This window comes from Thermobia domestica, chromosome 14, assembly GCF_964235325.1.
Source record: "Thermobia domestica chromosome 14, izTheDome1.hap1.1, whole genome shotgun sequence".
Lineage (NCBI taxonomy): Eukaryota > Metazoa > Arthropoda > Insecta > Zygentoma > Lepismatidae > Thermobia > Thermobia domestica.
Window position 1 is genome coordinate 72,083,952 of NC_137467.1, and position 14,077 is coordinate 72,098,028.

The 14,077-nt window shown below is 35.6% G+C and overlaps 1 protein-coding gene across 2 annotated transcripts in view; it reads right to left on the bottom strand.

Annotated features, from left to right (window-relative positions):
* The window catches only part of LOC145669719 (NADH-cytochrome b5 reductase 3), a 57,761-nt gene that overhangs the window by 13,849 nt on the left and 29,835 nt on the right, over positions 1–14,077 (bottom strand). For both annotated transcript variants that reach the window (XM_081738034.1, XM_081738035.1), the window contains 2 exons: positions 12,564–12,768; positions 7,218–7,412 (listed from right to left, as the gene is read on the bottom strand). In XM_081738034.1, the coding sequence (XP_081594160.1) occupies positions 7,218–7,412; positions 12,564–12,768 (400 nt within the window). The remainder of the gene's footprint in view (positions 1–7,217; positions 7,413–12,563; positions 12,769–14,077) is intronic.

Genomic DNA, 14,077 nt, shown 5'->3' on the forward strand with positions numbered 1-14,077 from the left:
CAAATCAGCCGTTTGATATAAATATTTGAATACATTTAGTACTTGGAAGAAAATGGTTAGCTGACGTTCACTAGAAACTTGACAAAACTTCGATACAAATTAGAGGATAGTCAGCTATGCCTAAATCTAATATTGTAGGTGGAAGTGAAAACGACGAACGAAGTAACAGCGGATTAAAATTTAGCATTAGAAGTCATTGAAAAACAGAATGTGATGCGCGAAAACGAGAAAAAAAGAAAAGAAAAAACGTAACGTTGCCGACGACAACACACTGGATGGTGCTTATCGAAAGACCCATAAACGCTATTCATTAGCTCATTCTTCACGGTTTGGATTGCAAGAAATAAAACTATTTCTTCGTGCTAATACGCCTCTCAAAACGAAATGTTATATTTCTGCAAAATTTGTTTTTCTCACATGACTGGATAATTTTTTAAAAAATTCTATTGTGCTGAAGAAAACAAAACCATATGACAAGCTGTATTTGATCTGAAGACCCCATGATCTTTACTACATGTTGTTATTCATTACCTCAGCGAGACGTTGTTTGCAATGACACTGATACATTGAGTGGTTTGTTTGAGAAAGTTGCTTGACTCGATTTTGTTTACTCTTTAGGTTTTTCGTAGAATACATGAAAAAGAAATACATTTTTCGCTTAGATATCCAGGAATCCTGTTTTAACTGATCAGAAAACAGCAATCTACTGGTGAAATGATATGGGGTAATGTGTAGCATTTTGTTTTCACGCCATCGATAGCAGCAAGGGGCACATGAATTACATAAAAAGAGAGTGTGTTGTTATGAACTACTAATATATTTTTCAAAAAAAAAAAAAAATCTACGTGTTACTTCGTAGCTCAGGGGATAAGTGAGAGATTACAATACACCAGTTCGCACGATCGAGTCTTGTCCACTGCTATTATGTTGGGTTTTTTTTTTAATTTTCATTGAAAGTGACGTAGATACATTTTCATTGGCATTCAAAAAAAAAAAAAAAAAAAAGAATGGAAGGGAATACGTAGCCCTCAAAAGGGCTGTTTATATATAAGTGTCTAATAGGAGGTCCAATGACCTTCTACATCGATGACTGCCTGGAGCCTTCTGGACATGCTTGTTTGACTACAAGGGAGCACTTCACAACTGATTACTGAGTGATAAGATCTGTGGTATTCTGTTCAACTTTCCTTTAGGCAATTTTAAACGTAATAGACAATATTTGTCTGACCTTGTCAGTGCCTGAGGCAGAAGACAAAATCAATGAAAATGTTTTAAACATAACATTTTCGATTTATGTTTATCTCCTATCCGTTTTTATTATGATTGCCTCCTTTAGAAATATCAGCTCTCTTTTTTTTGGCCCGTATAAGGAAATGCTATTGCGGTTTTCCAACGTTCAATATTTTTGGCAAAATTAACACTTTCAAATAAAGCTAAACAAGCATATGTTTCACAGACAAAACAATATGTAAAGTTCTACTTTCCAGTTAGGCAACATTCCTTCAAAAAATTGCAACTATAGTTTGCATCTCAAGTAATTGGGTAAATGTGCCAGTAGTCGACCATTTAAGGAGATTTTCAACTTTGTTAAAGTATAAAAAAAAAATCATTTTTTACTAATAACTTTTACTGCATATGTCATTAGAAAGAACAGTGTTTAAATTTTACGTTTGTGTAGCTCGCATAGGAAATCTTTTATAAATAATTACACAGGAAAAAGGAAATACCAGAAACCCTGAAAAAAACAGTAGTCGGCCTATGAAAACCAAAGGTCAGCCATTACTTTAACCAGTACTCAGCCACACTATAGAACTGACTTTTTTAATGGAATTTTAGAGATCAATTCCTCAGTAGCAACGTTTTTCATAACGTTTTCATATGACCCCCTCCTTTTCCCGTATCGATTAAAGTGCCATCCTTGAAGGAATTGTTTTCAATTCTGAGTGAAATCAGTCAGTTTTCTCTGGAGAATCGAAATGTCCAATAAGAAATGGGGGTCCCACTTTAAAATTTTAAAGTTACCCCTACCGCCAAAGGGAATGGGGATAGCGGATTTTGTTTGGTATAATTGAACTATACATATAAAGCAGAAACATATATTCTCATTTTGGGCGTGTGTTTTCAATTTGATATTAACTTAGAAATCTATTTGAACTTTGGTAGTGCTAGCATTTCCATAGCGTCGTCTTCGTATACAAACAGATGGTGAATAAAAGTGACAGAGGTTTGAAAGCTGACAGTTTATCTGATTTTGTTTTTATAACCAATTCGTTTAAAATGTAACGTTGTATTTAGAAAAAATAAAATATCCTTATATTGAAAGAAAACCGGACTGGGAACCGAACCGTCAATCATTACTGTAATTTCAAGCGCCTCGCTAAACCCACTTATTTTCTTCTTAATTTACGTCGCGAAAGGCGGCCCCGAAGTTCACTTACCAAAGTCTACTTTTCCCTTATCAGTACTTTCTGTATATTTCCTACTCGGTTATACACGTTTTACAGTAACCTTGAATGATAGGAACACAAACACAGACACGTCGAGAACATTTAAAATTCCAAAAGTTCTCCCACCGGGAATCAAACCCGGTACCCTGTACACCACAGACACACATGCCAGCCACTAGACCACACAGCCAAGTTATAAAGCCAGAGCGTTTTAATAATTCTACTGGAAATGCACGAGTAATGCATTGAGTGATTTATTCGAGAGAGGCAAAGCACTTAACTTTGAATTCATTTCTTGGTTTCGTTTCTACTGTGTTTATTCTTTGTATTTTTCGTACACTACTTGAAAAAGCAAATACATTTTTTGCTATGGTGTCCAGAAATACTATTTTAACTGATCATAAAACAGAAATCTTTCGGTGAAATAATATGGGGTAATGTGTGCTATTCTAGTTTCATACCGAGTTCCTTCGTAGCTAAGCGGTTAGCATACGAACCTTTGACGTAAGAGACCCGGTTCGATTCCCGGTGTGAGCTCATGTGGTTCGGATTTCACGCTAATCAGTAGGTAAACGTCTCATATAGCCTCGATGCTGAAAGGGATGTTAAAATCAACTCAACATTATTTTATACCATCAATTGAAGCAAAAGGTAGACGATACTATCCTGTTAAAAACATGCATTTATTTCTTTGGCACATATTACAAAGCATCGGACTATTTGCGACACTTCAAGAAAAAGATGCTTTATGAATATTAAGTCGCTTCAAGCGTTGAAATCCCTTTGTAAAAATCCAGATTATGAATTCCAATAACTTTTTACGTTGTAATTAAAATAACAGCATATATTGTTTTCTATCTCTCTCTTATACTTTCTCTCTCTCTCTTTCTTTCTCTATATATACACACCTGTATATTACAATAGGTATCAGAACATGAATAATTTTCATTTTGGACGTGTGATTTAAGGTTGGTATTCAAATCAGAAAGTTGTTCCCATTATAACAATGTTAACGTTCCTCATTTTAGCGTCTTCGTATATAAATGATGACAGGGTGAACAAATGTAACAGGCTTTGAAACGTGATAGTTCATCTGATTTTTTTTTTAAGCACTTCAAAGCAGAACTTTATATTTAAAGAAATGTTTCCATATGTTGAAAAAAATCAAAACTGCCGTGAGGCAGATTCGAACTGCCGCCCTCCGATGCTAGACTTTCAAGAACACTACTAAACGCGCTTGACCACCGAGACAATTCATGAAAAAGTATGTTGTAGTAATGCTCAGATATCACTCCAAGCGCACGTTCACACCTGAAGTTTTAAATAGTCATTTTCTCCCTATATCAGTAATTTCAACTGAAGATATTGACTGATTTTGCATATTGGAACTGTGCATGAAGTGTGAATTGCATATTAAACGCAGAAATACGTAGTTGACTCTTCAGTTCATGTTTCTGTTCAATAGCTTCACATGTTAGTGAATGTTTCCTAATACCTGTGTCATTTTCCCTCTTTTTTTCCCACGGGATATTCTTCGTGTAATTATTTGACACACTAAGGTTTCATAAGATTAAAGGTTTTTTGCTTATAATTTTCTTATTTTGCTTTATTTTTTCTCTAAAATAATAAATAATTATGCATTATTACACTGCTTTGTTAAGGAAAGCACAAAGAAGCGATAATATAGTCAGAAGAGCGAGTTATTAATGAAAATGTGGAAGTTACAGTATATGCGAACTTTTTTTTGCGGATGACGATACATACCAGGGTTGGCAAAAACCATGGTTTTTATTGAAAAAACCAAAATCCAGGCTTTTTTGGTTTAAACCAGGTTTTTTTTGGTTTAAATAATTTGCTCTATGTATTTATATCACATATGGACAGAAGTAAGCTTGTTTCGCCTTAGTGTTAGTATGCAACAACCGGGTTATGCTGGAAGGGGTCACATAAGCTTAAAGCGGAATCCAAACCGCTTCGGCTTACATCCAAGAGAAATTTTCCTCCATTTGAACTCGAAACCGGACTAATTGGCCAAAAATGCGATACATCTACCGACTCACTCACGAAGGACTCCTGGTAAAAATACGTTGACTTATCTTTACATATTTGTTAATATAATCAAGAGTCATTAATACAGAAGGAGAAAAAGATAAACAATTGCACAAGTGGATCCATTATACAGATATGGACAATTTCAAAGTACTACAGAGTACAGAAGAACTAATTTAGTCCAAGAGTTCATTACGACTTTTATTAGTCCAAGTTAAAGAAATATAACGACTTACTTTGCATATCAGTAGGAAAAGTAAATAAAGATACGAATTATTTGAGTCCACTTTGGCTCTGACCCATTTATACATAAATAGTTACCAAAGATTCTTGTTATTTCAATAATTGCCTCTCGTGGGGTTTGTATGACCCCCTCCCCCCCAAGAAGTACGTCATTTCGATGTATTTTATCAATAGTAAACATTATTAAAACGAAACAATGTTTACAATTTTCCTTTGGTTCATAACAATAATAATAAACTATAAAAAAAATCACAAAAGAAACATCCATAAAGTTACATAAAAAGGTTGCTTTTGTAATATAATCTCTTTGAATAAAGAATGGGGAATTTAGGTCTGAATATAGTACGAATAATATAGGGGAGTGAAACGTGATAACCCACATGTGTGTGTTCATCAAGATTTTACGAATAGTTACACTTTTACTTACATTTTTAGTTTTTTTTTTAAACAATGGTTTAAATCAGCCAACCCTCGTACATACATCACTCTCTTAAGAATAGAACAGCTTTTGAAACGGTAACATTCACAATTCTCTATCATGTCCCTGAAGCGGGGAATTTTTAGAATAATCGGCATATTTTAAACTTTTTTTTTTAATTTTGATCCCCTCTGGATTTCCCTGTGTTAACGCACAGATCTCAAAATCAACTGGGAAATACTAAGGGGTGTACTAAATGTGTGTACACAATTTCAAGCTTCTTTCTTGAGTAGTAAGGGTGAGGAAATTATTTAACAATGAGCTAAGAACATTTCCACAATGTCCCAGATGACCCGGATGTAATATAAAAATTTCCTCAGACATCCTTATTTATCCTAGGATCATGATTTGTACATTATTCTCTTCAGAATAAAACAAATTTTCAAACGGTACCCTTCAAATGTCTCCATCATGTATTTGGGGCTGGTAAATCACGAAAAAAGGAATTTTCTGTTAAATATATATATATATATTTTAATTTTTACCTCAGTGGACCCCTCCCCCTGTTTTAAGGCAGAGATCTGAAACAAATCTGAAAACTACTGAGGGGTACACTGAGTAAATGTACAAAATTTCAATCTTGTAGTGCAAAAGTAAGCCCGCGAAAAATAATATTCCCCAAATACTCCAGATTTCCCTATAAAACAGGATCTCAGATAACAGTTTCCAGACATCCCTATTTATCCTAGGAGCATAGTACGTACATCATTTTCTTCAGAATAAAACAGCCTTTGAAACGGTACCATTCATATGTCTCCATCTGAGGCGGGAAAATCACGAAAAGAGATATGTTTTGTTAAAAATATTCTTTTTTAAACATTTTTGTCCCTCTGCATCCCGCTGTTTCCACACAGAGATCTGAAAACATCTGAAAATTATTAAGGGGTGCACTGAACGAGTGTGCAAAATTTCAGTCTTCTGAATGCAAAATGTAACCCGCCAAATAATAATAATAATACGCATAACAAAAAATATCATCTTTTTAAATTTATGACATCATCACACACCATGCCTCAACGCAGAAAGGCGTGAAAGCATATGTAACGTGTTCTAGAATGCCTCCAGTCTTTAAGAAAACGAAGTAAAAAGCCTTATTGGTACTTTTTTAATCGAATAATGAAGATTCTACCATATCACCTAAAAATAGGTGATATAATTTAAAAGGTTAAGCATAAAGAAAAAGCACAGCAACGTTTATCAAAATGACACTTTTTTTTTTCACAAAAGTTACTTATATTTGGCAGGGGCCTATTTTTAAAAACTCATAACTTGAGGCAAAATTTATGTATTTCATGCGGCAAGCTAGTTCTTAAAAAAAAGGGGGGATAGGCCCCCTCTAAATACGCCCCATTATCTAGGAACAAACAAACAGACACGCACAAAAAAGAATTTTCTACTTAAATGTAGATAGTGATTTCCCCGTTGAAATAGTTAACAATCTTAAAACCCAAACCCAATGTTACGAAAAGAAGAAAGCAGGGTTGCTCCATTACTTGTTTCAAACGGGATTTTCCCTAATCATCCTCTGCATGACATTTGTTTTCATACTATGCTGTACATTTGAGTCTCATTGTATTTTGATTATTAATTTCCATAATCGAAATAACAAAACAGAAACGGGATTTTACTTATTTTCACTTTAAATTAATTTATTTCGGAATTCGATTTAAATCAACGATTTTTATTTTAAAAATCAAGTGATTTAAATCTTGATTTAAATCGTGATTTAAATCAGACTGATTTAAATCAATCCACCCTGCTGGCTAGGCTAAAGGAGACGGTGATAATGAGAAATGAGTGAAATGGTGAAATGAAGGAAGTGGGAAGAAACCGAGGAAACCCACGCACACGGTGTTTGTCCACCATAAAGTTCACTTGGCGGGAGCAGGGTTTGAATCCGGGACTCCATGCGCCAGAGGTGAACGCTCTGCCACTGAGCCACCGCGGCCCCTCCAGCGAACAGATATTACTATACATCGATATAGTATATAACTGCTTACCTTCTGTAGGTCGATCTATAGTATACCACAACTTAAACTGATCGGGATGTTTTTGTTGCACTTCTTCCAATTCACTTCTAAGTAATATGTCTTCTTCTGTTTGGTTCGCAAACAACAAGGCAAATTTTGTGTCATCCTTTGGATCTCTCTGAACATGTCTGATGAGTTGTAGCATTGGAGTAATGCCAGTGCCACCTAGAAAGCCACAAAAGAACATGGTCATTTTTAATTAAGTATGTAGTGTTACAATGCGAAGTTGTATTAAAATCACGTGTTGAATCGCCCACCATAAATGTTCATTTTCCATAAGTACGCATAAAGACGACTTAACTTTCATTAAAATAACTGCGGCTAATATTATCAACACGCTGTAATGTATAACAAACAAGAATTACAGAAATCAACCAAAAAATGGATCACAAGATTGTGATGTTGGTCAATAATTAGTTTCTGGATCAGGGGCCACAAAATTTTTGAACAGCCCCTAAATCGACTTTTCATATTTTTTTTACGGAATAAGCACATCATACTGAATTAAGTGAAAGTTTGGGGTTTGGCTACACTATATGTAGTTCTCCAGATATAAGGCTTACAAGAAAATTGTTGTTGCCCAATAATTAGTTTTTGGATTAGGGGCCACAAAATTTTTGAACAGCCCCTAAATCGACTTTTCATATTTTTTTTACGGAATAAGCACATCATACTGAATTAAGTGAAAGTTTGGGGTTTGGCTACACTATATGTAGTTCTCCAGATATAAGGCTTACAAGAAAATTGTTGTTGCCCAATAATTAGTTTTTGGATTAGGGGCCACAAAATTTTTGAACAGCCCCTAAATCGAGTCTTCGTATTTTTTCTTACGTAATAAGCACATCATACTGAGTTAAGTGATTCTTTGGGTTTGGTTACACTATATGTAGTTCTCCACATATAAGGCTTACAAGAAAATTTTTGATTGAAATATAATGGATCATTTTTGAATCAGGGGCCACAAAATTTTTGAAAGGCTCCTAAATCGAGTTTTCGTATTTTCTACGGCATAAACACATCATACTGAGTTAACTTATAGTTTGGGTTTGACTACACTAATTGTAATTCTCCAGATATAAGGCCTACAAGAAAATTTTTAATTGAAATATATTAGGTCTTTTAATCCAAAAATAATAGTGAAAAACGGGTGCATGCGACTTGTCTAATTGCCCTCGTGCAGAGTTTAATTTAAAAGTTGTAATTTACTATATCAATAACAGAGAACGCCATAAGCAAATCGAAGACTATTATAATAAATTATAAACCTTAATATACCCATAAAGCTTCCATTAGTGCATTAGCATTCACGTATTTGTCGTTTACAATTAACTATTATACAATTTTTCCACACACACACACAAAAAAAAATCTTCATATACTAGAGTTACGAGGTGTGATCAAAAAATACGGTGAATAATTTTATTAGAAACAAAGTAGGCTAATAAGCTTACATGGAATTTGATTTAAGCTGATTTGAAGTACTGTTCTCGACTAGCAATGCACTTATCCCAACGTTGAATCCATGATTGGAAGCATATCTGGAAGGCTTCTTTTCGAAGAACGTTCAGCTGCTCTGTCCTCGACTTCTCAATGTCAGGAATAGTGTCAAAAAGTTTTTCTTTAAGCACAGTTTTAATTTTTGGAAAGAGCCAGAGCATGGAGCTATATCTGGAGACCACAGCGAATGTGGACAGATAAGAATATTTTTTTTGGCCAAAAACTCGCGGATCAAAAGGAAGATATGGCACAGTTTTTGTGGTGAAGAAGGAAGCCATCTGTCCATTTAATCGGCGCACAGTCTGAAATTTCAGAATCTAGGTGGAAAAAAATTCAAAATATCTACTTAACGAGAACTCCTGGTGGGCTATATATTTCGTTTCTAGGATGTCCAATGCTCAAGAAAACGATGTTAGTTCGCCGAATGTCCACCAGATGAAGTACTAGAAGCACGCCAAACATGCACTAACATGTTCGTGCTCCAGGCAGCTGCAACCGCATCTAATTAGAGCTACGAGTTTGCTTTACCTGTGTTCTTTCTCTGTTAACTGTTAAAACCCTAAAGAGTTGTTATGTAAATCTGTGACACTAGTGGTCTGTGTTTAGATGAACAGAAGTTGAAGTTGTCGGCCCGCTAAGGTTCGTCAAAAAGGTACATTTTGTATGTAATGTAATAAGTCATAACGGTTATTTTGCGAAGGAAGTATTTTTAATTTATTCGAATTCAGCGGTGTGTTTGTGCTAATATTATAGCTAGGACATTTGTGATTCTATATATCGAAAGAGATCTTGCAAATGTCTGTGAACTTGTTTGTTTTCGTTTGTTTCTTCCAGAATGACATTTTAGCTTTCCCGAGTGAAACTGTTTGAAATCTGAGTTCCAAGTTCAAAGGACAATTTTACACTTGACAATGTTATTATTCATGTCTTGCACGAAATAGGTAATAAAGTGGATATTAAAAGTGATAATACTTATCTAAACACTATAAAAGAACTTTTGTCAGCAAATCAGAATCAAATGGGAGAAGGTACGAAGACATAGACAATGTTTTCTCCAATGCCATTCCCGTTGGCTTGATGGGTACGTCACAATTTCCGATGACATTGTTAACAGTGTTCCTAGCACATCACGAACGTCCACGGTAGGACCTGGTCGGCCAAGAAAACCTTTTTCTGTGTGTGATCCTAAGGCTAAAACGATTAAAGTAAAACATCTTCTATAGTCATCCACTGAAGAACTTAGTACCGCTATTGCAGTATAATTAAAAAAGAAGGCAAACGCGATTTTGCGGCTATTGTCAAAGAACTCTCCACTGCATCTTTGAATAGAGAAACAACAATTAAGAAAGCTCGAGTATCCTTGCTTAAAAAGCCAGTGTCGTTAACATCAGAACAGTGATCGCCTTAATGGTGGATATTAATTTATCTAGTCATCAGTATCGATGAATTAGCGAGCAAGCCGAAAAGGTGAGTTCTAAATTACATCCCCCCTATCATAGAGTTAAGGATGCGAAGCACCTGTGCTATCCAGAAGACATTATTACTAATAATGTCTTCTACGGAAATTTCAGGGGAAATACCTCTATAATCGTTTATCGATCACATGTTTTCTCTCGTGTGTCAAACTGAAGAGGTCAGTGAGAAATTACATCTATCTACCATTTCTGATTTTCTAATGCTCATCAAGTATGCGCATCAGACCATAGTCAGTACGAACAGAAGTTCTCTGAAGAACATTCAGTGATGCAAGTCTGTTTAGCATTTCTATGGTTTCCTTGCACATGTGTGATGGTACAAACGACTCTGACACCATCCTCTGGCAAAATCCTGCCATGCCTTTTACTAAGTACTACCCCTATTAAATTTATTTTTGCACATGAATCGGCTAACTTAGTTATCCCAGAAGTTGATAAGATCAAACAGCAAACATATATACTGATCGACACGAAAATCACTCTTAATTTTTCGGAAGTAATCGTAAAGCCAAATTTGGTTTTCTGCATGATGGATGGAAAAATGCGTAATGATGTGTCCGCATGTCTTCCACTCAAACGTGTTACCTATGAGGGGCCAAACCCAGTGAAATGAATAAGTTGTATGGGATCACAAGAAAAGAAGTACGAACCGAATTCCTTTCACTCGGTATATCACCTCTTCATGCTTGGATTAGACTCTTCGAATGCATTCTCCATATATCTTACCGGCTAGATATTAAAGCATGGCAAGCAAGGGATTCTGAAAATAAGAACAAAATTGTCATGAAGAAGAAAGAAGTTCAGGAGAAGCTAAGAAAGGAACTAGGCCTTTTGGTTGATATGCCTAGGCAACAAAGTGGCAACACAAACGATAACAACATTTTTTCAGGAATCCCGGGCAGGCTGCAAAAATCACTGGAGTGAATCTTGAGTTAATTAAGCGTTTAGGCACTATACTGGAGTGCATAAATTGTGATAGGAAAATTAATTAAGATGAATTTCAACGATTTTCAAAAGACATCATGTACCTATACCTCCAAAAATACACCTGGTATCCAATCCCTGTGAGCCTGCATAAAATATTATTGCACGGAAGAGAGATACTTGCGATATGTATATTGCCTATAGGACAATTTCCTGAAGAGGCCCAAGAAGCAAGAAATAGAGGTTTACGTGAGAAACTTCTAGAGTGGATACAAATACCGACTTACTCAATCGACTCCTTATCACCTTAGTTGCATATATAGCAAGTCTACGAAGTTCCCCACATACAAATCACAGGAAGATGAGCCAAGAAATACAAGTTATTAGAAATTGAGAACACGCTTCCAGTACGAGACAATTCCTCTCCAAAGATAGACCAGATGAGGAAAGTGACTTTAGCGATTCTGAATAATACTGTTAGTACCTACTTTTGTCAGTTAGATATTTTTGTTCCTTTTGTATTTCGTACTTGTTTTTGTTTTCAACAGTCTCTTATGATTGAGGTACTTTAGGGTCCCACAAGCATCTAATTCACCATCATTTTCAATGTACGTATGTAGTTAGCATATTGCATTCTTCATTTTGTATTCAACTGCAAACCCCTGCTAAAGCTTCTTTTAGTGTCATAACTACCATATTTAACACTTGAAAGTCGACTAGGCTATTCGTTACTAAAATTGATTTTTTTTTTTTTTTTTTCATCTAGATTGCTGAAATTTAAGACTGTGCAGCGGTTCAAATGCTTTCACGGACTCATACGAGATGCTTAGTTCTTCGGAAATCTCTTGAATAGTCATTCGCCTGTTTGAACAAATCATTTGTGCTATTTTTTTCGCGTTTTCGTTTGACGTCAAAGGACGTTTCGCTCGTTGCTCGTTTTCAACCGACCCCTTGCAGCTTTAGACTCGCTCGTAACATTTGTAAACAGTTTTCAATACCGCCGCTTCATCGCAACACACTGATTTTGACATATCATAAGCTTCTTTGGCACTTTTTTTGCAGCTTAGAACAAAACTTAATGTTGGCGCGCGACAACCACTCTTTAACAAATCCTCATTCATCTGCCTCTGGAAGCCAACTAACATGTCACAACTCGTTCAAACTCGACACTGACTATATTAAAGGTTAAGGCTACCGGGCTTACTAGTTGAAGTGGATACCACACCGATAGATACCTGTGTGCAACTATATTCACTGTACTTTTCGATCACATCTTGTATATGATAAAAAGTGTTTATGGCCCACGTTAAATCGAAACTTTTAATTCATATCAGCTGTATCCACTTCTGCTTTGTCTTAATTACTTACTTCATCCTCAGATTCAAACCTACACCATTTTAAAAAAAGTATAATAATTTACCTGCAATCATAGCAACCTTCTTAACATTCACTATTTCTTCTGGGGACTTCTTGGTAGCTCTAATAGCAAACTGTCCACGTCCTTTATATATCAAACGTCCAGAAGGTCCTCTTACGTCTATAGTGTCACCAACCTTCATACTCTCCAAGTATTGACTCATTTTACCTCCATCCGGGTATTTTGGATGTACTCCCTTAAAGTACACCTGAAAGGAGTAATGAAAAATAAATAAATAAATAAATATAGCCCTAATACGTTATAACCAAAAAGTTGAATGTTCATACAAGGCACAGACATCCATGAGAAATGTTAAATTTCAGACTTCGCAATGATGGAGAACAATCATTGCTAGTTTGCAAATATATTATCAGGTTGTCTAAAAATTATTGAGCAACTGAAGGTTAGAATTAGGAATAGATTTATTGTGATTCGAAAATGACATTATGAAACCACATATGAATAATTTTGTTCGATTACTTTCTGCCATTTTCACCGGCAACACCATAATTCCGTCGCTATAGAACTTCTGTGGTTGCCAGTTTAAAAAAAAAATGCGATTTTCAGCGGCCCCTTTTGAAACTCACTTAACACAATTCAAGGAGTTCTGCAGAGACGGAAGCAAATGATATGACGGTGCCAAGTTCGGATTATACGATGGGTGCATTAAAACCTCGCAGCCAAAGAAAGTTCTGTCAATTTTTGACGGGTCGTTAAAGATGTATGCTGTATGGCGTAGTTGTTGTCAGCGTGGTATACAACACCCCTTACTGTTGAGCAGTTCCGGCCGTTTCTTTTGATTTGCTGGGTACACTCAAGCTAATTGTCTATAGTACAAATCCGAATCTATCGTTCTGCCCAGACAGCAGCTTGTGATGCACTATGCCCTTCCAATGCTTTCCTAACAGTATAAACATTCTAAGGATCTAGAGTTAATTTTTCGGACTTAGTCTGTGGAAGACAGTTCCACTTTTTGCATTCAGAGCTGTACAATATGCCTCATTACTTCTACATAATAAATATACTCCATAGTTCTGGATAATCACAATAACATTTTAAAACACATTTTTCTGACCAGAACAAAATGAATTATTTAATAACTATACGTTTCTTTCTCTGAGTACTTCAAATTATATGCTCGTAGCGAAACTCCCTCTATAAAAATTGTTGTGTGAATACCTTATGATTCTGAAACATGTATTTCTGGATAGCGCATATATTAGTTCCCCAGTGAAGTCTTGACCCGACCACGGTAGGTTCCATAGTATTGGAGGTATGGGCATTTAAAGTTCATTTTTTTCATGTTTTCGGCAGCCTATAACTCCGAAAGGAAGCATTCGTGCACAAAGATTGGTCTATACTTTTTGTCTTATCTTGGTGTCAGTAATCACCTCCCAAACATTGTCGGTGTTGTTTTGAAACACCCTGTATAAATAAAATAAATGCGTGAGAAATGGAATGTAAATTACTCTTTCTAAGAAAAGGGATGCTTGCCAATGCGTCGTCTTTCCATATGG